General features: G+C 63.7%; 2 protein-coding genes across 2 annotated transcripts in view; both read right to left on the bottom strand.

Annotated features, from left to right (window-relative positions):
• The window catches only part of IHH (indian hedgehog), a 13822-nt gene extending 11843 nt beyond the window's left edge, over positions 1 to 1979 (bottom strand). The window contains exons 1-2 of the mRNA XM_026077950.1: positions 1946 to 1979; positions 468 to 491 (exon numbers count right to left, since the gene is read on the bottom strand). Coding sequence (XP_025933735.1) covers positions 468 to 491; positions 1946 to 1979 — 58 coding nt within the window. The remainder of the gene's footprint in view (positions 1 to 467; positions 492 to 1945) is intronic.
• Positions 1980 to 5023: 3044 nt separating this feature from the next.
• The window catches only part of NHEJ1 (non-homologous end joining factor 1), a 51562-nt gene continuing 31071 nt past the window's right edge, over positions 5024 to 25514 (bottom strand). Inside the window, exons 6-8 of the mRNA XM_026078007.1 lie at positions 6238 to 6355; positions 5873 to 5976; positions 5024 to 5513 (exon numbers count right to left, since the gene is read on the bottom strand). Of these exons, the coding sequence (XP_025933792.1) occupies positions 5433 to 5513; positions 5873 to 5976; positions 6238 to 6355 (303 nt within the window). The 3' untranslated portion in view covers positions 5024 to 5432. The remainder of the gene's footprint in view (positions 5514 to 5872; positions 5977 to 6237; positions 6356 to 25514) is intronic.

The following is a 25514-nucleotide window of genomic DNA, read 5'->3' as shown; positions in this document are numbered from 1 at the left end:
TAACCACAATATTCTCGCTCCCCATTGTTTCCAGGGAGGCCCGATATTTCCACAACAGGATTATGGCATCTGATTAACTCGCTGAGACAACAATGAGGGGCTGGGATGGGCTTCCCCTTCTAGCTGCCAAAAGGGGAAAGTAAATACAACACCCTGATTTCAGGAGCAAGGGCCTGTGCCCCCCTCCCCCCCCCCCGCTTCTCCCCCAGCTGTGCCCTGGGGAGGGGTCCTGCMCTGACTCTGCCTGCACCCCCTCTGACTCCCTAGGACCTTCCCAGGTGAGGCAGTGCCTTGGGGCATCGCTGTGCACATAGCCCTCAGGGATGTCCCTTCACTAGCCTTGTGGTGGGCACAGGGCAYGGGCTGCTCCTGGGGATACACCGGGAGTGCCAGGCTGGGTCCCTGGAGCTGCCCAGCCAGCTGTCCCGCTCTGGCTGCAGGGCTATGCTGTCCTCAGGGGGACTGGGAAATCAGGGCAAGAGGGATGCAGGCTGAGGAGCCAGCAGCACTCACGGATTTGGGATGCTGCTACMCAGCGGCCCCCATGGACCACTTCTTTCACCAGGAGCTGCAGGCACAGTTCAGCTGGCCAGAGCTATTTCTGTCAGGTTTTCATACTCAGTAGCCACACACCCAAAACCAATGCCCAGAGCCTCCGTGAAGTCCTGCTACTGTGCAGGATGGAGTGGCTGTCATGCTGCTCCTGCACAGGGTGGAGCAAGAGGGCCTGGCCAGCACCCCAAGGCTATCTCACTTCCACATCTCGCAGGCTGACCTTTCCAACAGAGCATCCTACAAGCATTGGCAGARCAGAGGAGACCTGCCACAGCATCAGGCACCATAAACCTTCCCCATCCCTGCATCTGGCTTCTCCAGGGCTGCAGAAGGGGAACATCTCTATGTGCAGCCTACCACAGGCAGAGGAAAATAGGAGCCTGGGCTGGGTCCGCAGGGTGCTCCAGGCTGGTTTGTGCTCACGGCACATTTGCTTTGACCCCACTGAGGGAATGAGGCCAGCTGCTCAGCTTGCTCATCACTGCTGTGAGGGAGGGCAGTGGGGAACAGGATCATTTGGGGTGGTGCTTGATTTTGAGTGTGCAGCACATCCCCAAGGAGAAGTGCCCTATGGCTGCCAATTTGACTGGGATCCAGACCTCCGAACAACCTCTACAGCCTGCCAGCRTGCAGCATGCATGTCACAAGGGTCTGTCACCCAGCCGGCAGCTCTGGGGCTGACAGCAGCCTGGCCCTGCCCTCGCTGGTACAGTGTCTGCACCCCACAGAGGCCTGGGGCTGCACACAGGAGTCCGGGTTTGGCTGCGACTGTGGTTCCTATGCCTGCAAGAGCCAGGCATCCTGCACCGGCTCTGGCCGCATAGAGCAGTGACAGCATCCTGTCACGAGGTGACAGCTGGGTGCAGAGCAGGGACCTGCTGGGCTGGCCCAGCTCCTGCAGGGGAAGCGGGGCACAGGAGGATCAATCCCGCTCATTAACAGCCCAGTGTTGATGAAGAGCAGCCCCCGCTGGGAAATGTCCCCTCTCCGAAAACTCTATGTCCTGCCCTCCAGCACTGCCTGGTGCTGGTCGCAGGGGTGACTCTGCAGCTGGGAGCACTGCCCCAGCTCTCTGCAGCCCCTCCTGGGGGGCTGAGGCACCCAGCACTGCTCGTGGCACCAGCTCCCCTAATGCCTCCCTCCCTGTGTCCCTGCCAGGCAAAGCCCACCAGCACGTGGGGCTGAGTGGGCCAGRACCCCCAGACATAAGAGGGCAGCCCAGGGCTGCATGTGCGAGGAGGTGGCCATGCCCTGGAGCTAGAGGCTGGGACAGCATCTATCCAACCTGGGGCAAGCAGGGATTTCTGCTCAAGTGGTATTTCTCCTCAGGGTGCTGGTGAGAAGGGGCGTTTGCTGCTACCTACAGCAGTAGGGCACAGGGAGGAATTACCTTCCAGTGGAGCTGGGAGAGATGTGGGGTCCATCCCTGCATCCCAAGGCATCTCCCACAGCATTCAGCCACTCTTAGGCACCACCGGGACACCTGGTCACCACATGCTATTCCTAGCTGTGTTCTGACCTTGCCCAAGTCCCTCCTTCCTCAGCACCTTGGTTTCCCCCACTGGGAAAGGCAACCGCATCCCTGTGCCCCTGCCCTGACAGGGAGAGCAGCATCCTACAGACACCTCCATGGGCTCCGGAGGCTGCCGGGAGCAGGGGGAGTGGGGCAGGGGCGCAGGGCTGGCAAAGGCCCCGTAAGCCCGCAGGGGAGCCGGGCACTGCGCAGGGCGAGCAGGCGGCTGGTGGCCGGCGGAGCCGGGAGATGCAGTCTAGGTGGTGCTATTTCTCTATTTTTGCACCAGACGGGTTTGGGATTTTCCTCTCCCAGTTCACTGGCTTGGTCGTCTTCTTCTCCTCTCTCTCTCTCTTTTTTTTTTCTTTTCCTTTTCTAAAAATACTTGACAGCGATTGAAAGGTCCCTTTAATCGAGGCCACAGAGCCCTTATTAAGGGCACGGGTCGGGGTGCTGGGCYGTGCCCGGCATAACGGCTTCATTAAACCCTGCGAAAACTAATATTTATGGAATCAAATTTATGGAGGCCAAGGCCGAACTTGTGGCCTTTAATGTGTGTCAGAAGCTCAAATCCAGGCGGCTCCAGGGAGGAGGGGGTGGGGACAGGGCAGGAGACCCCCGAGGGACAGGACGAGACAATGAGTGGTGACACTCCCCAGAGCCAGCGGCAACCTGGGCGAGGGAGGCCCCRGCAGGCCCCGCGCTGGAGTCATATGGGTCTGGGGTCCCTGCTCTGGGCTGGCAGGGGGCTGTGGGCCAGGCCGAGGTATCGGCAGAGCTCTTTCCCCCACCGATGCCTTCAGTCTCCTGCTTTTGTCCAACCCCATCCCTGATCCTGCGTCCCCAGCTTCTCTTGCCAGCCCTCCCAGGCGCCGCTGCCTGCCCTATAGCTCTTTGCCACACCACTGCCATGCTTGCTTCCCTGCGGGGAYGTGGCAGAAGGGCAGGCCCACTGCGGGACTCCATTTGTCCCCACAGAAGCACAGCAGCATGCACGGGAGCAGGGTGAATGAGACGGGCTCTGTCCTTACAGCGGGTCCTTACCCCAGCGCCAGCCCTCCGGGGTGCTCACTGGCTCCCTAGGGCGCAGGGCACCCCAGGGGTACTCATTCTGCAGAGGGACAGGGCTCTTGGGCAACAGTGCCACAGCATCCCTGGGGCTGGACTGGCCCACCTGAGATGAGCGTCCTGGGAGCGGTGGAAACATGGCCTGGGTGCAGCTTGCAGCCGGGACAAGCCTGGGGTGCAGATGCTGTTTTGCATCACCCTCTCCTCCATCAAGCCCACCAGTCATGGGCACAGGCAGGGTGGGAATCCTCTGTCCTCCCCTGCGTGATGTCCCCTCAGCCCCCAAAGGGGACAGAGGAGCCAGATTCCCTCTCTGGGGTCATAGCCCCTCCTGCAGGTCATGGCTTGCACGGGGGAGCAGCACCAACCCTGGGCCCTGCAGGGAGCAGGGGGATCTAGCTTGGATGAAGCAGCTCCCCCTGGCTGCCCCTGGCCAGGACAAGCACCCCAGGACAACAGAGGCCACGTGGGTGGGGCTGGGGTTGCACCAGGGGACAACCTGGTGGCAGAGACAAGCCCTCCATCATGGGCACACAGCCAAGGGGCTCTGGAGCAGGAGGAAAGAAGACACATGGAGCAGAGAGCTGCCAAGCCCTGCAGAGACCTGCTCCAGCCCTGCCCCATAGCAAGACCTTTCTTGAGGGCTGAGGAGGGTGCAGATGGGGTGCATGTGCCTGGCTGGCAGGCTCAAAGCTGCCCGGCAGTGCTGATCCAAGTCAGAGATGGAGCACAGCCCCAACACTTCCACCCAGGAGGAAGCACCACAGCTGGGAAAGCCCAGAGAGCCCCAGAGCTCTGTCCACAGATYCCCGCTGCCTCCCTGTATGGTTCCCACCGGCCTCCACCATGCCACATACCCCTGTCCCAGAGGCAGCTGCTCCCGGGACGTATTTACACCACGTAAGATGGTAGTGGATGGGGGAAGGCAGGGTATAAGCCAGCTAGGGCAAGGGTGGTTGTCGGTACAAGTTCCTCATGGCTTCCCCTTCCCACCACCCACCCTGCCCTGCACACTGCTCCCTCGGAGAGGAAATATAAAAAGCACCAGGCTGCTCTTGCTCTGGGACTAGCTGGCCGCGGCTCAGCAAAGGCCCTTTCATTCCCCTTCCACAGACACAGGGGCTGCTCCGGATGTTTTTGTTTCCCCCTTGCTGCCCGTGAGAGCAGGCACCGTGACCGCAGCCAGCCCAGTCCCGGGGAGCAGGGCAGTCAGGGCCATGGGTCCCGGTGCCTGCAGAGTGGCACCACGCGGTGCAGCCTGCCTGAGGCAGCATTGCCAGGCCCTGGCTGCTCTTTTAGGATCCGGCTTGGGCACAGAAGTGGGGTCCCTGCCCCAGAGAAGGGACATGGACACAAGGGCAGGAAGAGGAGAGCGAGGGATAATGGATGGATGGACGGATGGATGGACGGATGGAGGAGGTGTGGAGGGACAAATGTGGTGCACTGTGTCCAGGGAGCATCTGTAACTTGCTCCAGGGCCTGGGAGCTTTCAGTGCATTAGTGGCTTGGTCAGCCTTTGCCCCTTGGAGGCTAGAAAACGGATTAACCCCCTATCACCTGCCCCCTAGCCCTCAGGGAGCTATCTATACATGGAGGGCATAGCCTTCAGCATGGTCAGGCTGCTTTTGCCAACAAGTAGGGCTACACCTGGCTCCAGGCAACAGCAAACAGTGTGTCCCCAGTGTTGGACATGGGAAAACTGGGCTCCAGCCTCCCCAGCGTGCTCTGCTCCCAGGACCTGGGGCTGCCCTCCATGCACAGCCACAGCAGGACCAGCCCTGAGGGACCCACCTGCACCGGGGGACCCAGCTGCACCAGGAGCTGCATCCCTCTCCCAAAACTGTGGGTCCAGGTGGGACAAAGTAGGAGAAGAGTGAACCTCACCCACACACAGCCTTTTATTGCAAACCGACCCAAAAGCAGGGTGGGTGGTCGTCCAGCCAAAACCCACAGCCCTGTGAGAGCACTGGCTGCCCTGCATTCACCCAGCAACATGCCACCAGCTCCCCGCAGGTCCAGCGCTGGCTCCACTGTGGGACAGGCTGGGCATGAGGCAAGCTCTGCACCAGRAAAGAGGCAAAAAAGAGATTCCTGAGATACTGGCAAAGGATAGAAACACCCCATCTCCCTGGCACAGCCCATTGCTGCACCAGCTTGGGATGGGAGATTGCCCTGGGCAGAGCCCACTGGGAGAGGCGGGAGAGGAGGCAGAGGGCAGAGGACATGTGGGTRCTCTGCACAACCTCTCTCAGATGCTGGGGGAGCAGGGACACTCGAGGTGGGTGGCAGCGACCTTTCAGCTGAACAGCCCCTTCGCCTTCTTCTGCTTGGCCTTGGCCACGGGCAGCCGGAGCTTCTGAACTGGGGAGGAGGCCAGCTGGAAGCGAAGGGGAGGCAGCATCAGTCCCCCGTGGGGGCTCACGCAGGGTGGATGTGCATGTGCAAGCGGTGATTCCCCCCCCCCCCTCGGTGGGCTGCAAACAACACACACGTGTGCAACATGCCCACACACTGCCCAGCCAGTGTGCACAGGGTAGGACAGGCTAGGCACCAAGCTGAGACCTCAACCTGCCCCAGAGGGGCACCKGGCTGGGATGCAAGGAGAGAAGGGCGGTGCAGGAAGGCCACAGCCAGGGCACCAAGGACAGCGGGAACAGGCTGCTCCGTCTCCCTGCCAGCCTGGGAAGCCCCATCCTGCCACTGGTACGGAGAGGGTGTTTCTGGTGCTGTGCTCACCGTGGCTCCCTCGCTGGAAGGGGCTGTTTCATCCTCCTGGGTCTGAGGCGGCGGGTCTGGGTGCCCTGGGGTTTCTCCAGCAGGCGCTGGATCCTCAGCATCCCCTGGTCCCAGAGGCAGGAGAAGCAAATCAGGATTAAGGGAAGCAAGGCCAGGAAGAGGGGGCACATARCACTGCTCAAACCCATGTGAGGAACTAGTCCTGGATGGGGCAGCTCAGCCCTTGGGAGGAAAAGGATAGAGGGAGACTTGCACGGGATGAGCTGCACCCAGGTCCTCCCTCCCATTCCCTGGTATGGGGGCCCAACCGCTGGGAGAGGGGGTGTTTCACACCTTCCCCACTGCACAGTCGAGGAGCTCCTCACCCGAAGGGTGCCGTTTCCGTGCCTGCTTGACCTCTTGCTGCGTCACTGCCACGTAGAGCTGCCGCAGGGTGGAGGCGAACGCCTGCCCATCTCCYGCACTGCAGATCTGGGACAGACTCTGCGGGAGAGACCAGAGGTACCATCAACCCACCAGCACCAGTGTGGGAAATTCCCACCCTCTCCAAAATGACCTCTCTTTGGGAACAGCACCACATGCCTGCAGGGACCAACGGCTGCGATGTGCATGACAACGGCACCCTCCAGATTCACAGCTGGAAAGCAAATTGCTGCTGGGCCACCCTGCCGCGAGGCAGCAATGAGTGCCAGGCAGCAGAGAAGGTGCTTAGCACCCTTCTGCCGTCCCTGGAGGCACCGCTGGTCGGGCACCCTCTGCTTCCCCCCAGGGCGGCCGGGCCAAGGCACACGCAGGGCTCCTGCCCAGCGCCCCGCAGCCAGCCCCGCCGGCACGCTGCACAGCGCGCGGGGCTGGCCAGCGCTGGCACTTGGCAGGATGCTGCTCCTCCCCAGCTGCGCACACACACAGGCAGGCGCGCGCACCCGTGCACACGCACCCTCACACCTGCTCCGGCCCGCGGCTGCCTTCCCATTCAGCAGAGGGTTGCAGAGGCCGGGGCCGGGGCTGCGGCGGGTTGTGAGCCATTCATGAAACGCTGCAGATAAGATCGCACGGGAAGGGCTGCGGCTTCCCCTGCGGCAGCAGTGCAGAGGCCACGGCTCGCCGATAAGGACAGCAAACCTCTGGCAGGGGCAGGACCCTGGACATGAGACGGGGATGGGGAGCCCCCGCCTGCACAGCCACCTCCGGTGATGTCTACGTGGGCAGCACAAGCCCCCTCCATCCTTGGTGGCCCCGTGTTGGCCCATCGGCCGCCCCAGCACAGGGCCCAGGGGAGCTTGCAGCTTCCCGGCAGGGAGGCGGGATCGGTGGACAATGCCGCGGAGGCAGGAGGGATGCCCGGATCTGCAGCCCAGCTCCCGGGCAGTCAGAGCAGCTCCAGGCTCCCTGCAGGCATTCGGCTTGCGTCTTTCCAGAGCCAGGTCTGACATGGGGAAAGCCCCCTCCTCCTGCCCATGCCCCCTGCCGGGGCTGCGTGACAGCGGGATGCTGCGTGATGCTGCTCTCACCCTGATGGTCTGGCCGTGGCGGGCCATGCCGGCATGCGCAGGGGGCATTGGTTCCTGCRACGGGGAGGCTGCCAGGCTGGGCCAGCGTCATGCGCTGCCGGGAGCCTAATGCAACGCACGGCCAGAAAACAAACACTCACCCCAGCTCGGCTCAGCCTCTCCCATCACCCAGAGGACACAGCCAGTCCAGGCGGGAGCACAGGCAGGGCAGGCAGCAATGGGGGCTGGAGAGTGACAGAAGAGGGTGCTTGTGCAGGGATGTGAAAATGCATGTGTGCGCTGGAGAGTGTGGCTGTGCGGGGGCAAGCGTGCTGCTGTACACATGCATGTGCGCAAGTGGCCGTGCATATGGGTAGGTGAGTGTATGCGTGCATGTGCATGGGTGGCTGTACGTGTGTGTAGGTGAGCATGGTTATATGTGCATGCACGTGTGTGGTTGGTTGTGTGTGTGTGTGTGTGTGTGTGTATGTCAAAGGTCTGTACACTGATCTCTGCTCTGCTCCACACCCAGACAGCAGGAGAACAAAGTGTAACAGATAAGGCCAGTTCCTCTCCGGGCCAGGGAGAGTGGGGACACTCAGACCCACTCAAGGCCAGAGTCCAAAGCCTGGGCCCGGCTTCCCAGTGGTAGAAAGGGCACGCCGAGACCCCCTCAGTGCTCCATGCTGGGATGGGGAGGGAAGGCAGAGCTGATGCCAGCGTGGTTTGACTGGTCTCAGCCCTCCTGCCTGGGGCGGGCTGGAGCGCATCCCCCGCTCTGTTGGCAGGGGCATGGAGGGCCCCTCAGCTGAAGGGCACACATGCCACTGGGGGGGACAACTGCTTCTGGGCATGGGGACCAGGGGCTAGAAGCCAGGCTGGTACCCTGGCCCAAGCCACCCAGGCACAGTGGGGAAGGACAGGGCAGCAGGAGGGAAGAGACCCCGGTCCCTGCAGGGACACCCCCTGCCTGCCCCTCTGCCAGCCCCAGAGCCCACGCCTGGCTCTGCCCTGAACTCCTCCGTCTCGAGGCACTCAGCCAGTCCCGCCACCTCTGTCCCCACAGCCAAGCGGGGTCGGACTCAGACCCTGCTCTGGGGCAGGCACCGGGATGGGAGCACAGGGCCAGCTGCCCCTGCTCCCCGCAGTTCCTAGGGCAAGCGAGGGCAAGGGGCAGCCACGAGCCATGGCAGTAGGGGCTGTGCTGTGCAGGGAGCACACCCGCTTCTCCTCCATGGTCAAGCAGCAGGGTCAGCCCCTCATATCCCCCCATCCCTGCTCTGTGGTGCTCCAGGGCCAACTTCTGTGCAAGACCTCCTGTGTCCCTGCCCACTGCCACAGGAGGGAGTGATGCTCTGGTCCAAGCGCCCTGCTAGCATCACCGGGATTGTTTGCCACTGGGCAAACACATGGTTCAATGCCTCTTTGCCCTGCCTCCAAGCTACAAGCTACACTGGCCCATCACCAGGTCCCCATCACCATGTCCCAGGAAGGAGGAGGGATGCTGAGCACTTTACCCACCACTAGGATGCTCATGTCTTGCCCTGGATGTCTCCGTCCCACGGGGCCAGGGTTATTCCTGAGGTTGCAAAAGCAGTGTCCGAAGACAGAAAGGCAACTGCACTTCAAAGGCAGCAGAGGGGCTGGCAACAAGTGGCCCGACACAGCCCAGATCAAAGGCACAAGCTGGAGTCATAATTTAGAGAAAAGCAAACAGCAGCTCCCAGGAAAGCCGGGCACGGTGGTGCAGTGAGCAAAGTGTACTAGATAGCACTGCACGGGTCAATGCCCTGGGAGGGTGGGAGAGTCCCCCGCAGAGCCACCCGGCCCGGGGTGCTGCTGCCCACTGCCCCCACCTTTCCCACCGGCAAGGGGTCCCTGGGAGGGCCCAGGCGCCGCGGCAGGCTGTGCACCCCAAGGGGCGGCAGGCGCAGGGCACTGCCCACCCCCTCGCTCCAACCCAGCCGGGACCCGGGCTCCACTGCTACCCTCACCCTGCCGGGAGTGCCCGGGGGCCGGCTGTGCTGGGCCGGCGCGTGGCTCAGCAGGTGCAGGGCCCCCACTGCCCACGTCTCCGGGAAGGGTCCAGCTCTGGCCGCAGCTCCCAAAGGCCAGGGTGGAAACTGGGAGTCAGCAGCCACCTCCTGCCGCTGCCCTCCCAGCGGCACTGAGCAGCACTGGAGGCGGAGGAAGCCGGTGGCCCTGGAGTGGGCAGCCCGGCACGGGAACGGCAGCCCCGCAGCCCTGCAGCCCCACAGGGAAGCAGGTTTGTAACCGGAGTCGGCAACGTTTCCCTGCAGAGCCGGGACTCAGCAGGCAGCAGAGCGTGCTGTGCCAGCCACCGGCCACCTGATGGCCCCGGAGGATGGGAGGGACGAGGAGGTGTCCCCAGAAGGGGCCGGTGGGGGACCCCCCCGGGTGCCAGTGGCTTCCGCTCCCTGCTTGCTCCATGGCCTCGGCACGTCCCCCAGCTGAGCCCTGTTAAGGCCAACTCGCTGCCCCGCCGCGGCTCCGGCCCTGGCCCCCGGCTGCTTGTTTTTCTTTGGTTACTAGTCTCCAGGGTAAACATGATGCACAAGGCCCAGCAAGCAGCACGGGTGCAGAGCGCAGACCCGGGGGGGCACTGGCTCGGCAGGGCCCAGCGAGCCCCCAGCTCCCAGCCAGGATGGCCCGCACAACGCAGGCAGCGCCTGCGACGGCCGGGCCAAGGSGACCGATGGCCCCCGAGGTGGCAGGGGCGCACCCCGGCCGGCACGGCCCGCGCCAGCCCTCCGCGGGCTCCGGCCGTGCCAGCCCGGGTGCAGCGCCGGCGAGCGGGGGTTGCCCCGTGTGTTATGACTACCTGGCCACAAGGCCAAGCGCCGTGCCCCGGTATCAGGAGCGCCTCAAGGCTGCGGCGCGGGCCCCGCAGCACACCCTGAGCCGCGCGATTAGCCGAGCCGGGGGGGCTCGCCGACGGAGGGGGGCGGGCGCCTGACCTCGTGCGCGCAGCGAGCTGGGCTCGATCCAGGCAGCGGGACCAGGCAGCAGCAACGGGCAGGGTACGGCACCCAGGGGTGCTTGCAGCGCCTGGGGGCACCCCTCTGTCCCGCTGCCTGCAGCGCCGCGGGTGGAGGGATTTGGGGCTGGGAACACGTCCAGAATCATTCCCCATCTGCAACATGCGTGCCGCATTCAGGGCACGCTGCCCTCCCTCCATCTATCTCCCTTCGTCCAGAGGAGACGGCGGTTTCGATGTCCTCTTGACAGCATGACCAGGAGGGTCACGTCCCCCAGCGCGGCACCGTGCCACTGATGCAGAAGCATCACTTTCCCTGGCACTGGCCGGGAGTGGGTTTGCAGGCTGGCTGGACCACGCTGGGCCCCCACGCCGGTGCCAGCCACCAGAGCCTAAATCGGTCGTGCTCAAAGCTGGGGACTGACCCTTTCATTATCACACCAGACGTTCGAAGCGGTTACAAACATTCTTCGCTACAAACCCCACATTCCTATTTTTTAATATATTTTTAACTGGAAAACACAGCGAACAGGGCCTGTTTGGAAATTACAGCCTGGCTGCTGTGGCTTGTATGTCAGATCTGCCCACATTCCCGTGGCCAGCCTCAGCACATGCTCCGCAGGGGCACACTTAATAATTCCTGCCGGGGCCGGGAGCCAAGGGGTGTGGGCTGGGGGCGCATGGCTTCCCCGGGCTCGCCCTGCCGGCGGGCTCCGCGGAAGCGGCGTGGTGGAGTGGCGGCCCGGGAACGGCGCGCTGGCCATCCGGTGATGGACACGGCCGCCGCCGGTCTGGCACAAGCGGAGCCTGGCAATGCTGCAGCGAGCCGCGGCGGGCAGGGGAACGGCTCCGTGCTGGGGCGTTCCCGCGCCTCGTGGCCGGGCCCTCTCCCCTGGCACCGGCTTTGTGTGCTCCCGGGAACGGGGCTGGCATCGCTCAGGGGATGCACATGGGGCATCTCTGCCCGTGGTCCTCCCAGCACCGGCCGGGCTGGGAAGGGACCCACGCTGGGATGCACACAGGCGAGCGCTGATCTGTGCTTGCCGCTTGCCCAGCCTATGCCAGCAGGCCCCGTCCCGGCTCCCCGGGGGGACGGCGACGGTCTCTCTGGGGGAGAGCTGCTCCCAGGCACCCTGACGCCCCGCATCGCACGGTGACACCCCACCCCGGCTCCCGCGCAGGGATAGCCAGGGCTTCCCAGGCACAGCGCCAGCGCTCCGCACACCTGGCAGGAAGTGGCTGCACGGGCCAGGAGAGGCAGCCGGAGGGCTGCCGGGAGGTGACGGGGTCGCCCCGGGGAAGAGCGAGCGGTGAGGCCGGGCCGGCGAGACAGGCAGCCCATGCTGGCACRGCCCGGCCCGGCCCGGCCCAGCCCAGCGCTCCTCCCAGCCAGCCTTCGGGCCCTGCTGCGGGCGATGTTTTCCTTTCCCCTGACTTTCGGGGCCTTTCCAGCGAGCAAATGTCAGGCGCATAAAGAGCGGCACTGTGAGCGGAAGATGGAGCGAGAACGCCTGCCCGCGTCCCTCCGTAAGCGCTGTCTCGCACTTCATCAAGGCAGCCTTTGCAAGCGAGGCACCCGCTTAACAACCAGCGGTCTATGCTGGCCAGAGACCGCAGCAGCCTGCCGCTCAATACGCTTTTCTTTTCCCCTTGTGCTGTTTCGGCGGCTTGGGTTACAGCCCTTCTCGCAGACACTGAGCGGAGGGGTGCGGCGAGCGGCGGGGGCTCCGCATTGTGTCGCCTCTGCGTTGCGGTGGCTGCAGCTCCCCCGCGCGGGGACGCCGGGGKGTCCTGCCCCTGCCCTGCCCTCCTGCAGCTCCTTCCAGCTCCCAGGGATAAATCCAGGGGAGAGGAGGGCCCTCAGCAGCTCAGGTGTAGGGCAGGAGAGCAGGCGCTCCTGCAGCGCGCCTCTCCAGCCGGTGCAAGGATCAGCCCGGAGGGACCAGCTGGGGCTCAGCAGAGGGGCTGGGGCAGGGAGAGGGTTTCTGGTCCCCCAGCGGCCACGGTCCCTTGCTCATCAAGCCCGAGAGAGCCCAGGGATGGCTGCCCAGCTGCCGGGGGGCAGCTGCTGGCAGTGCCTCAGCTCCGTCCTTGCCATGAGCCTGAGCCCTCCCATCCAGCAGCCCATGGGGCAACACTGGGAGAGGAGCAGCTGGAGCTGGGTGCCACTTTGGCTCCTAATGGGAGCTGGGCAAGGAGGATGCCCCAAAGGGCAACAGGTCCAGGCAAGCCAAGGCCTGTGAGGACTCACTGCTGGTTTCCAGGAAGGCGGAGACACGGGCTGGTGGCACCTAGGGGCATTACCTCTGCCAGCYGGGCCCACCACCAACACGAGGTGCCTCCTCCAATGGCCAGGAGCAGCCAGGACAGGTCCCAAGCAAGCCCGGGAGCAAGAGGCGTTGAGAGCTGCTCACCAGGTCTCCCCTGACCCCGGCAGCCGGACTGCTCCCAGGAGGGATGGTTCAGGGGCCCCTCTTCTCTGCAAGGAAGTTGGGTGGCTCACGCTGATTGTTATGCTGGGGTGGCTCAGCAAAGCTGGACACATCACCCAGGTTTATTATTGTAGGGTTGCTCTGCAAAGCACGCCAGCTCATGCTGGGTTATTATTGTCTGTCCAGGAAAACTGGACACATCTCCTGGTTTGTTATTGTAGGGTTTCTCAGGAAAGCCGGCCAGCTCATCCCGGCTTGTTATTGCTCAGGGCTTACGGGGGGCTGGCCTGGGGCTGCCAGGAAACTTCCTGCAAAGTGGGGTGACGGAAACGGAGCCACACCTGATGAATCACATGGATGCCACACGGAGATAAGGGACAGTGACGGGTGGGATCCTGCACCCCAGCTCCACCCAGCAAAGACAGGCCACTCATTCACGGGAACAAATACTCACAGTTCCCCTGAGGCGCAGGGCAGGCTGAGGAGCAAGGACTGTGGGTCAGGGCTGGGGCCACCGGCTGCAGCCAGGAGAGCACAGCCATGGTGAAGCCCGTGTGCGGCACCCACCTGGCGAATGGCAGGGGAAAGGCAGAGCAGCCCGCGGCCCCTCGCCCAGCCCGCAGCCCCCTCGGAAAGCAAAGCCCCTGGTGCAGCGGCGGCACTGGGACAAGCATGGAGAAGATCAGGGGATGGACCCCTCTGCCTGGCTAGGGAGACACGGGTTTGCGTGACAGCTGGCTCTGGGGCAGGGAGCCAGTCCCTGGCAGGCTGGGGGGCAGGGAGAAGGGCCCTGCAGGACTGCGGGGCAGGATGTGGGACCCAGGAAGACCATGGGGTTCGGAGCAGGGTCCTGTGGGGCGGGGAGCAGGACCCTCAGAGACGGTGGCTCCAGAGCTCCCATGGGGGCTGCCGGTGGTAACAGGGACTGGGAGATGGCCAGGGGACCCAGTGGCCCAGTGTGGACCCGCACCCAGCATGGCCCTGAGCCCAGCGCACAAGGGATTAGCTGCTAACAGGGCCCAGAGTGGGAGCAGCCTGGGACTCAGCTGGGCAAGATTAGGAGCTTTGCGGGGAATCTGGGCATGTTCGGGACCAAGGTGAGCTGGAGGCAGGGGCCGCTCCACCCCGGCAGCTTTGCAGTTCCTCCCAAGCATGGGCGCACCCATCCGGATCCCACAGCATGGCGCGGCCGGAGGGGCAGCCCCTGGGGACGCTCCCCCCACTGCCCCATCGTGACCCGAAACTGGAGCAGGAAGCATCGCTGTGTGGGGCAGAGCAGGGGATGGCAGGGCTAATCCCTCGATTAACTCAGGCATCTCCTAGGCTGGGCCCAACGTGCCCCAACGGCCCTGGCACCGCCGCTGGCACATCCACTGAGTCACTGCCACTTCCCCCTGCCCTGGCATGGCCTCTGTCTCGCAGCCCCGGCAGCCTGCAGCCCGCCTGGCATGGTACCACAGCCACGGGGCAGCACCTGGGAAAGAAGGGTGTCAGGTGCCCCTTCTGGATGGTGACCAGCTGAGTCTGGTGGCGGGTGTCCCCTTTAGCAGTGCCCAGATGTGCCAGGTGCCCAGGTGTGTCCCTGAGACATCACCCAGCTGTGCCAGGTGCCCAGATGTGTCCCTGAGGCATCGCCCAACTGTGCCAGATGCCCAGCTGTGCAAGGTGCCCAGATGTGCCCTCAAGGCATTGCCCAGATGTGCCAGTTGACCAGATGTGCCCACAGGGCATTACTCAGCTGTGCCAGATGCCTGGATGTGTCCCCAAGGCATTGCCCAGCTGTGCCAGGTGCCCAGATGTGCCCCCGAGGCATTGCCCAGCTGTGCCAGGTGCTCAGGTGTCCCCACAGGCATCACCTAGCTGTGCCAGGTGCCCAGATGTGCCCCCAAGGCATCGCCCAGCTGTGCCAGGTGCCCAGGTGTCCCCATGGGCATTGCCCAGCTGCACAGCCCAGATGTTGGGCGCTGGCCAGGGAGCAGGATTGAGTGTCAGGCAAGCTTTCCATGCGCAGCAGCAGCGGCAGGAGGCCAGGCTGCGCTGTGAGTGCACAGCCCCTTCATTCATGGCAAAAATAGCCCCCCGGGGTGTGGTCCAGCCTGGAAAAGCCCCCTCCAGCCCTGGCCAGCCCATGTTTATTCAGCACGGGGGACGCGCTGCCCTCCCCCTGCCCATCAGTCCTGCATGCTGTCTCCGTGCCAGAGCGGCCGTTCTTGGACGCAGTTCCCTGGCTCCCCCCCAGCCAAAACATACAGGCTGGGGTGGGGGGGAAGGGCAAACCCCTAAAAAGCACTGGGTTTGTCTCCGGGAGGAGCAGCTCCCAGTGATGTCATGAGAGTTTGCAAGCGGCCACATGAAAGGGACTCGCTGCCCAGGAAATCCACGGGCCCGCTGCTCCCGGCAGACAAGCCAGGGATTCTTCAGTGGGCCGGGAAGGAAACCTCGGGGAGCCAGAGCCAAGCCTGCCTTTGCCCCAGGGCCAGAGCCTGCTCCCTGCCCCACAGTCCCCCAGGGTCCCTATCACTGTCTTACAGCCCCTCAGCACCCCAGTCTCCATCCCACAGAACCCAGCATCCCAGTCCCTACCCCAGAGACCCTCTGCATCCCAATCCCTGCCCCAAACCCCCAAGGGTCCCAGTCCCTAATCCACAGTCCCCAGGACTCCGGTTACTGCCCCGTAGTCTCCAGCATCCCAATTCCTGCCCACTGGCTCCCGACCCTCCCTCTCCAAGGGCAGGGGAGGGGCAGCACCCCCATTTCCATGGTGCTCCTTCAGGCTGGGAGCGGCGGGTGATTTAGGGCCAGGCGGCGCTGCCGGCAGACAACACGGATGCAGCAGGGCAGGGGATTCTCTTTCGCGAGGGATTACACTGGGGACAGCTGGGCCGAGATCTCGTCCCGCTACGACAGGCACTGCAGACAGCAAGCTCTGAAACCGAGCCCACTGCCAAGGGCCTCCCTTCGCTGTTTCCCAGGGCCGCAGGGCACAGGCTGCAGTGCCTGGCGAGATGGGAAGTCCCTGCCTTCTGCCTCCTCCCCACGTGGGGAGACACCCCTGGGCTTCGATCCATCCCCCAGGGCCCCAGCTCTGCACCGCACACACTGGCTGCGTGTCTCCTCCCGGCCAGCCCGCTCCAGCACTGCAGACCCCAAAGTGCACGGGAGTGGGTGTCAGAGTCCCATGCCCTGCCACATCACCTGCTGAGACCCAGGCAGAGCCCTGGAGGAGCGAGGGAAGATCAAGGACCTTTTGGCTTCACGCCACCGGGCTCCCCAGCACCTCCCATGCACCGTTTTAAGAGGCTGCAAGCATCCGGCCAGCCCACCTGCAGCTTGCCCGCGGAGACACCCATCCACCCTCCTACTCCACTCGCTCCGTATCCCACCACTGTGTCCTGCTCAGATACAAGGTGATGAGACCTCTCTGCACCCCGGAGGGACATGGTGCCAGGGGAGCAGCGCACATGCCAGGCTGGTGCTGCGGTGCAAGGGGACACCAGCTGGGAAACCCTCCGCAGAGCAATGGGCACGGCGCAGTCCTGGGGGCGAGGGCTCTGCGACAAAGTTCCCAGCGACTGAGACCTTGTTGCCATCCTCAGCGGACAGAGGCTCTTGGAGAAAGGGGCGGCTCTGAGAGGACCTCAGCCGCAGCCTGGGCCACCTCCGGGGCGCCAGAAGGGCAGGGTAAGGCTGCAGGGCATCTCCCTCCTGCTGGTACCTGAGTCCGGCCTCAGTTCCCCCAGCTCTACAGTGCTGGGCTCATGAAGGGGACCAGGCCAGTGGAGGGGAGACCAGGGAGCCCCCAGGGTCAGCATAAGGCCTTGCAGGGCCATTCCCGCTCCTCCCGGGACAGGGGGGATGCTGCTGCTGCAGGTCCTGTCCTGGTGACAAAGCAGGGGCTCAGTCTCTGGGGCTGTCAATCAGGCAACTCTCACCAGAGCTAAAAATTCACTTCCAGAAGGAAAACAAAATAAAAACACAAAACAAAACAGAGAGGTGAAAAATTCCTTGACATTTCTCTCCTGTCAGTCCCCAGGGCCAGCAGAGAAGCGAGAGCCCCCGGAGTTTGTCAAGCAAACACTTTCACACCCTCGGCCACGCTCGGCACGCTGTCGCTGGAATGCCAAATATATATTTAAGCCCTGCTCATCAAAGGAGCCTGTTCGGAGTCGGTCTCGGGCAACGTGCATGTGGGTTTGGCCAGGAGCGAAAACCAGAGACGCTGAGAACATTTCTTGGGGATGGGAGAAAGCGCAAGTGCGCACAGACACACACACACATCGGCACAGGAGATAAATGGCAACCTTCAAGGTCATGCGTCTGTAAGGTCGCGGGCTGGGCACAAGATACCTGCCCGCGCCGCGCATTCATTCTTATCAGCCCCTGTCGCGCAACGGGGTGGGGATGTTTAGGCTGGATGGAGGCCAGCGGCGGTTCTGCATTCCTGCGCACTATAAACCTAGTCAAAGCTAAAGGAGCTCAGCCAACAAAGCCAGGGTCCAGGGAGACGACCAGGAAGTGACACTCTGGGAGAGGACAAGCCTGCCGGGCCGCGGCACGAGGGCGGAGGGGATCGGAGGGCTGGCCCGGACTGCGCATGCCAGGAGAAGTTCCAGGCCTCGGTGCGCAGTGATACGCGGTGGGGGGAGGCAACAAGTGTCTTCAGCCCGGGCACAGGGCAAAAGCTGTGCAATGCAGAGGCACAGATATAGCGCTCCTTCTGCAAGTGGTGAGCACCGCTAGCAGCACAGTGCAGGCAGGAGGCCATCCCCGTCCTCGGCACAGCCATCCCCGGTCACGCACAGCGGAGATGGGGAAGCGAGACCCTGTGGGAACGGCACCACACACGGCATCCCTGCAAGCACCCAGCAAGAGCATCCGCGCGGCAGCACACGCTGGCCATGCCAGCATCGCTGCAGGGTGCGCTGCATCCCTGGCAGCTCAGATGTGCACACCATCCCTGCTCTGCGTCTCCCAGGCAGCCCGGCTCTGCAAGGGGAGCTGACCCCCAGCCCTCCTGAAGGCTGCTCGCCTGCTGTGGAGCTCCCCCTTCCCCTCGCTCTGCGGAGCCGAGAGCAGAGGGACGCTAGCTGCAGCCACCCCACACCTTGCCGACCCACAGCTCCTCCACACCCAGCACCCACAGAGCTTGCAGCGAGGCCACATCCTTGCCGCAGGGAGCTGGCTGAGCATGGCAAGCAGCGCTTTCGGAGCAAAGGGGGCAGCGTCTCTGCAGGGACCGCTCCTGCTCCTCAGCTCCCTCCGCAGATCCCTGTGCAGCATCCCCTGTGTTTGCAATTTGCCATTGCAAAGCCCTCGTGCTGGCAGCAGGGCAGGAGCTGAGATGCTCCTGCAGCCATCCCTGGACACTGGTCCTGGGAGCGGCCACGCGCAGGAGATGGAGGGCAGAGCAGTACCTCCATCTCTGGAGATGATGGGTCAGGCTTTCCCTTCTCTGTCATTACTCCAGCCAGGAGCAAGCAAGTCTTAGCCTAAATCTTGTGCCTAATCCCAGCTGACAGGGCTGCAGGTCGGGGGCTGGCCAGGGGCTGTAGCCGGCAGGGCCGGGAGAGATCATTGCCATGAGCAAAGAGAGCACGCTGGCGCTGTGAAATCACGCATTATGCGCCTGTCGCCCGTGGTGGGACCAGTCCATCAGGCTGCTGGCGAGCCAGGCGCCACGTGCTCTGGTTACGGCACGAGTAATCCCACCTCGGGAGGCAGCGCCGGCCTGGCACCAGCCGGGCCTGACCCCACGCAGCCGTGCCCTGGGATCATCTCCAGCTGAAGGCAGGGAGTGCTGGCCCGCGCCTTGTGTTTCAGGCACCTGCTGCTAATAAAACACCCTGTCAGGGCATCTTCACCCTCCTGTCCGCTCTCAGAGGGACGGGGTCCCTGCGGTGCTGGGGACAGGGAGCACAGTGGGGTGGGAGAGCAGGGAGCAGCGTCCCGGACCCCTCTCGCCCCACGCCGCTGCCCTTCACCCAGCGAGGAGCCCTCCTGCCGTGGGCCATAATGCCCATCCCTCGCTCCGTCACGGCGCCTGGCTCCAAAAAGCACAGCCGGGCCACCCGGTGCTCCGGGGGATGGTCACGTCTGCGCGAGCGGCATTCCCGGCCTCCACAGGACTCGGGCAGGGATGGCAGCCGCCCTCCCCGGCACGGTGGTGCAAGCACCGCCGTTTCCCCCGGCCCGCTGCCGCCACCGGGGAGCGCGGGGAGCCCGGAGACCTCAGCCGGCTCCCTGCGCCCGCTGCACCAGCCAATGGCTGCAGGTCATCCAAGCTCCTCTCAATGATCCGGGGACCTGACCTTTCATCTGCGTGACAGCACCATCGTTCTGCTCCTGACTCCAGGCAGAGCGGAGGCACTAACCGGCCTTTTATGCATTGCTATGAGGGAAATAACACCCCACCCCAGCATCAGGCCTGGAGAGCAGCCAGGATTTTTTCCTCTTGACGTGCTGACGTTTCCTCCCCAGTCCTGAACCCTTGCTTTGCTCTGGTGGCTTTAGCTTTGGAGGCTCGGGACTCTCTGTTCACATGCCCCCTCTCCGGCCCCCTGCCCGCTCTTTACACTCTCTCCATTCGGAGTTGCCTTGCTCTGAAGGGCTTCACCCACACCTGCCTCCTCCTGCCAGCAGAACTGTGGCCTTTGGCCAAGCACACGCTTTCCTTAAAAGGCTCTCCACTTTCATCCATATTTTTCTGGCCAGATTTTCTCTTCCATGCAGCATCACTCATCATCGTCAGTGCTGCAAAACAAGGTCTTAACAAGCACCCAGGGTCCCCTTCACTCATGACAACCACCATCTGCTTGCAGTCACTTTCTCCCAGACCAGCACCACCACCTTCCAGTCCAGCAACTGGGCTATCTTTATCCTTAATAAGATGCTCCAGTATTTATTGTATCCTATAAAGCATCAGGCTATAAAACTCTCCTTCATAGCTTAAAAACCCTTCAGCGATGTTTTGGTCCTGGTGGCTCCAGCTGGGTCTTCAAGGTGACCCCTCCCAACTCCTGCTGCCCCTTTCTCCCCACATCAGCTCCCCTGTGGTTGCCATCCCCACAGATCATTGCTGCTCTCTGCCAGTCTCAAAGACACTGTTTTTTTCCAAAGGAAGGAGGGCTCAGCAAGCCAGCCCACACTTGCTCCTGCCTCTGCTCCCCCCTGCTGGACCCCAGAGGCCCCAATTTCCAGAGCTGCTGGGCACTGAGCAGAGGAGACCCTCTCCCTCCCCAGCCATGTCTTGCTGGGGTCTCAGGAGAGAGGGGAACATCCGAAGACCCCTCTACATTGCCATCAGCTGCCACCATCTCAAAACACGAGCCCATTGCTGGAAGACACAGCAGTGACACTTGGGGAGCTGTTTCTTTGCTCACCAACAGCGCCAGCTCCTCCAGCAGCCCAGAGACAACCAGGGAGACAAGGGTGCCCTCGAATCCCCTGTCTCCAGGAGTTGGGGTTGCAAAAGAAATGCTCTGAATGCCTCGAAACTCAAAATACAACAGTCAAAATGGATGTCAGCACTGAGCGGAGGACTGGGCTGTGTGGGGCCCCCGTCCCGCTGGGGACCTCGGGGTTGGGATCACCTCACCCTGCCCCGGGCTGGCCCCCCAGCACTGGCGCCGACAGCGCGGTGCCTCCTACCCCGCTGCACATCTGCTGTCTCGGCCCTGAGCAGGAGAGCAGGAATCAATTAAAGGGCTGGCAAAGGCAGGGCTCCTCCAGGGCTGGCGAGCGGCACCGGCTGCAGCGGCCGCAGAGCAGCGCTCGAGCGCACGTGGCACTGGACGCCGGGCGGTTCCTGGGACGTCTCCGTGCATCTGGCCTGAGCCCCGGCTAGGGCTGAGCCCACACCACCTCCGCCGTGGCCAGCCTTCGAACCCCTCCCCAGGAAAGCAGATGTACAAATGGCTCATGGGGAAGACACATGGGAACCACTTGAAAGCCATGGCATGAAAGCGCTGGTAAACCAGGGCCACTCCCCTGCTCCTCTGGCTCCAGCCCTATTTATAGCGCTCCCGGTGCCCATCCCGGGGGGGCTCCTGGGGCACAGCCTTCTGCCAAACCGGCCATCCTCTCCCCTGTGCAGCACCCAGGATGCCCAGCAAGGTCTGCAAAAGGCCCTGGACCCATGTGACAGCCGGGATGCTCTAGGGAGGGCTCTTCTTCCCGGGTCTAGGAGCCCAACCAGCCACAGGGCTCATGGCACGGCCGCACCAGCCTCTCTGGGAGAGGGCGGCTGCCCTGCTCCGGGCCGGGCTGCTCCCAGCACCCTTGGACACCCAGCACGTACAGCAGGAGCATACATACATACAGAGCCCACCACGCCAGCCTGGAGACAGGACACCCCACCAAGCCATGATCCATCCTTGGAACCCCAACATTAGCAACACAAGCATCTGCGGCCAGGCTGGGGGAGACATCCCTGCTCTCTCCAGCCACAAAGCACCAGCTGGATGGAAAGGCAGGGGGAGACTCCCCTCAAGCTCTTTGGCTGGTCTCCTTGTTGCACAGGAGATGATCAGGCCTTGGCCCTGTGTCCCGGCAGCCAGCACCTCCTGGGCATTTGCAGGGGCCTCCTGAGTCACCGCAGGCAGAGGAGAGCTGAGGTTGGGATGGTGAAACGTGTTTTTGGTAACCCACACCAAACCGGGGCTGCGGGGATGGATACCAGCACCCCTGCAATGTGCAGTCACAGCAGCCAGCCACCGCGGGGGCTGCCGCCCCTCCACCAGCCTCCGCAGCAGCGCACATCCAGACACCCATGTCCAGCGCGCGGTCCCGCGGTGCAGGACAACCACCGCTACCCTGCCATGCCGGCAGCGGCCGTGGCACGAGCCGGGCAAGCGACTCAATGCCAAGTCATGCAGTGACAGCCGGGACGGGGACCCAGGAGTCCGGGGGAACCAACGTGGTGGCAAGCCCCTGCCTCACTCCCTGGAGCAGTGGTGCGGGGGCTCTCGGCGTCTCCCAGGTAGGCTGGGAAGGATGCTGCATGCGCAGCCCACGGCCGTGTGCGTCCCTGGGCAGCCGCAGCTGCGGGGGCGAGAGCAGGCTGGTCCAGAGCAGGTGCTCGCTGCCGGCGCTCCCTGGCCAGCAACCCTGGAGGAGCTAGACTTATTCCCTGAACATGTAGCCGTTGGGGGGGCTTGGGGGCTCTGCCAGCCCCATCTGCCCTCCCGCCCCATGCACAGTCCATGTCCCACTGCCCTCCTCGGCGGCCGCCGTGGCTGACCCAGCCCCGACACCAGTGACGGGAACAGAGCCCTCCTGGACCGTCTCTTTGGCACCCGCGAGTCCTGATTACTGGCCCTGAGCGGACCCAAGTCTTTCCTCCCCCGACCACAGAGGGAAAAGTTTCCAAATTAAAAACCTAAAACTGGCAACAAGGTGCCCATGGCAGGAACCTTTTAAACTGGCCATTAAAGTTTATAAGTTAGACGGGCACCAAAAGCGAACGCCGAGCTGCAGGAAAACAGCCGCTCCTCCTCGGGCAGCCTAACCACGGCTCTCCCCAAAGCCGCAGGGCTGACGTCACAGCATGACTTCACCCCGGCACCCACCGCCCGGCCAGCCCCAGCCCCGTGTTTACCCCTGCCCGTCCCCGCCGCTGTCCCTCGCCGCCCGCTTTCCCTTTGAGGTCGGCAGCCCGGGGCCTGGCGAGGAAAAGGAAGAGAACAGAAAGCAAGAAACCAAACCTCAGCGCCCACAAGGCGGGCTGCAAAACACGGAGCCCCGGCAGCGGCCGCGCTGCGGGGCCGGCGGCGGGCTCTGTCCCAGCCCTCCCGCCTCTCCCCACCGCCGGCCCCGTCCCCTGCTTCCCGCCCCGGAGCCGCTCGGCCCCGGGGTGGGAGAGCAGGAAAGCGCCGTAGCGAGCGGCAGGGCCACGCGGGGGTTGTGCGGCGCAGAGCCCTCGCCGCACCTGCGGTGCTCACGTCCTGACCGGCCCGTGGCGGCCAGGCTCTCCCTGGGGGCCAGCACCGGGCCGCTGGCCCCATTCCCGCTGTTATTCTCCCGTTTTCCCACAGGCGACCCACTCCGTGCCTGCAGCCAGGCAGGCGGAGAGAAGGTGTCCGACCTGACCCTGCCCGGGCTGCTGGGATGCCCAGACGCCCTGCCGGTACCCAAGCAGACCCGGCCCCATTTCGAGGGGCCGAGATGCTATCGGGCGGCTGAGATGCGCAGTCCCAGCCTCTTCCCCGGTCGCCGGGGTCCCAGCTGGGGCAGGGCAGCCAGCCCCGGGGCGAAGCACAGCATCACCCAAAAGGAGCTGTCGGCTAGAGGAGCTTCAGGACTAGCAGAAACACTAGCCCCAGATGCCTTGGTGCAGAGCGACGCCAGGGCTGCACCATTCCCTCCCTCTCCCCTTGGCGCCGCGAGGGCACTTGGGCTCCAGGCTGTTCGAAGAGCCGTCAGGCTTGGCCAGGTCTTGCAGGCGCGCACAGGGTGCGGGTTTGCTTTGCACGATGGGGTGGCAGTGCAGACAGTGAGGGAGGAAAGCCAGCAGGCAGCGATACCGGAAGAGTCCTGCCTGCCTGGGAGAATCACTGCAGCTGTTTGCAGAGCACGGGAGCAGCCAGGGGATAACGCCGGACTCTCCAAGCCCTGTGCAAAGCGACTGTCGCAAGCCTCAAGCTACACTGGTAGAGGAACGGGCCTGAATGACGCACTCAGTCTGGAGAAGCACATTGCCAAAAAACAGGTGAGAGCCACAAAAGCCACTTGGGTCCACAAGGGGATGGTGAGGGAAAGGCCAGTGGATGCACAGCCACACGACCGCCCTCCGCAAGCCCAAGGTGGAGACGCTGCCCTGCGGGCAAGGAGCTGGACAGAACAGGCTGGGAAAGCCACCGTCCCCATCTGCTGTTGTTCAGAGCCGCACGGGGCACATGTCGCCCACTGCCACCCCCAGCAGAGGTCTGTGGGTTGCATTTATAGCCTCAGCCACAGGCCCTGGCCACACAGAGCCCTTGTCCCCTGGACCGCACGAGGCTGCCCCTGCATCCGCTGTGCCGGAGCATCTCCGGGAGCGGGGAACTGCATCGACCCCCTCTGAGTCAGTGCACGCACGCAAGCTGCTTGCACGCCTCCCTGCCAGCTTCGATCGATGGGGAAACACAAGGAAAACACACACACACACACACACACACACACACACAGGGCAGCCTCTGCAAACAACTGCTTGTTAAGTTAAAATTAAACTCTGCACAAATATTGACCTTTGGAGGGACACAAACTCTGCCGATATATTTACCAGCTTTATAAATGGGCCTGACCACAGTGCCCTATAGGCTGAGCCGGCGGAGACGAGGGCTGCGGAGGGACCCAAATGGAGCCTCTCCCCCGAACGGGGCTCCCCCCGGGCAAGGCCACCTTGCCCCCCGGCCGCCCCCAGCCCTCCCAGCCAGGGGCTCGCCGAGTAAGCCCAGCCCAGGCCCCGCGCCAGCCAGGGGAGGACTGCAGGAGTGAGGATGGACCAAATCTAGTTCTCCCCCTGACTCGCGATGCTTCGGTCGTGGGCTGCAGGGGCGGCTGGTGGGCGGCAGACCACTCTGGGGGAGCCCTGGGAAGGCTGTTGTCCCACATGGGCTAGGGAAGGGCACGTGGCCCCAAAGCTGCCCCTCATCTTCCACCCTCTCCAGGCCTCCGTACTGGTCAAAACGTCGGTGCCTGGCAAGGCTGAGCGGCTGGGGACCATGCTGGGTCAGCACGGCACACGCTACCCAGGCCCCCAGCTCCCCAGCACCTGAACGGGCTGCTCTGCCTGAAAGCACCATCCAGACCAGGGAGTCTGTCCTGCCTCCGGAGAGCCCTTGGCACATCATGGTGCTGCCGCATCTCTTGAAAGAGACCCAGAGCTCAGGGCCCCGGCTGGGACAGGCTCTGGAGCTCCAGAAGCAGTGGCATCCTGCAGCCAGGAGGGCCAAAAGCACCAGCTGACGCCCAGCCTTTCCCCGGCCCGGGGGAGCGGATGCATTTGGTTCAGTGGGATGTGCCAGCTGGCAGAGCCTGCTCAGCAATGGTGACTCATGCACTGAGTACAGCAGTTCTCAGCAGGAGCGCTGCCCAGCAGCTATGGGCTGGTGAGGGCAGCATGGAGCAGAGCTGACCCCATCCAGCATGCAGTGGGAAAGTCAGGGCCACAACAGGGCTTCAAGCTCCCACCGTCCCTGCAAAGGAAGCCGAGAAGCCCTGTGCTTCTGGGAGAGGAGGAAGAGCAGCTCACAGCTGGGTCTAAAGACACTTTTAACCACGCACTCAAAGACTGGAGCTCCGCGAGGGCAGGGCAGCGCCYGTCCTCAGCCCTGAGAGTGCTGCCGGGGCTGCGGGCATGCAGCACAGCRCTCCGGGAGGGCTCCAGCCAGGGATGCATGCACACAGCTGGGCAGCGTCCGCAAGCCGGCACCAGGAGGCGTGAGCCGAGGAGCTGTGTGCACGCCAAGGCACCGCCGGGACGCGGCAGTGCCGGCACATGGTGAATTGCCACGTGCACAGGGGTGTGCTGGGGTGCAAGGGGGGTGTGCACAGACCAGAGAGCACAACGGAGGGGAGAAGGCCACAGCAGAAGAAAAACACATTCTTTGCAGCAGGGCTCWTGGGGACAATATTACGCTGGGGATGCAATTGAGTGAGACTGAAGGGTCAGGAAAAGAGGTCTGGGAACAAATCAGTGAAACAAATATTAACAAATGGCCAGGACTGGACTGCCCACAAGCAGC

This window comes from Apteryx rowi, unplaced genomic scaffold, assembly GCF_003343035.1.
Source record: "Apteryx rowi isolate R43461 unplaced genomic scaffold, aptRow1 scaffold_47, whole genome shotgun sequence".
Taxonomy (NCBI): domain Eukaryota; kingdom Metazoa; phylum Chordata; class Aves; order Apterygiformes; family Apterygidae; genus Apteryx; species Apteryx rowi.
Note: the sequence above shows the minus strand (reverse complement) of the source record. Positions and strands in the feature narration are given on the sequence as shown.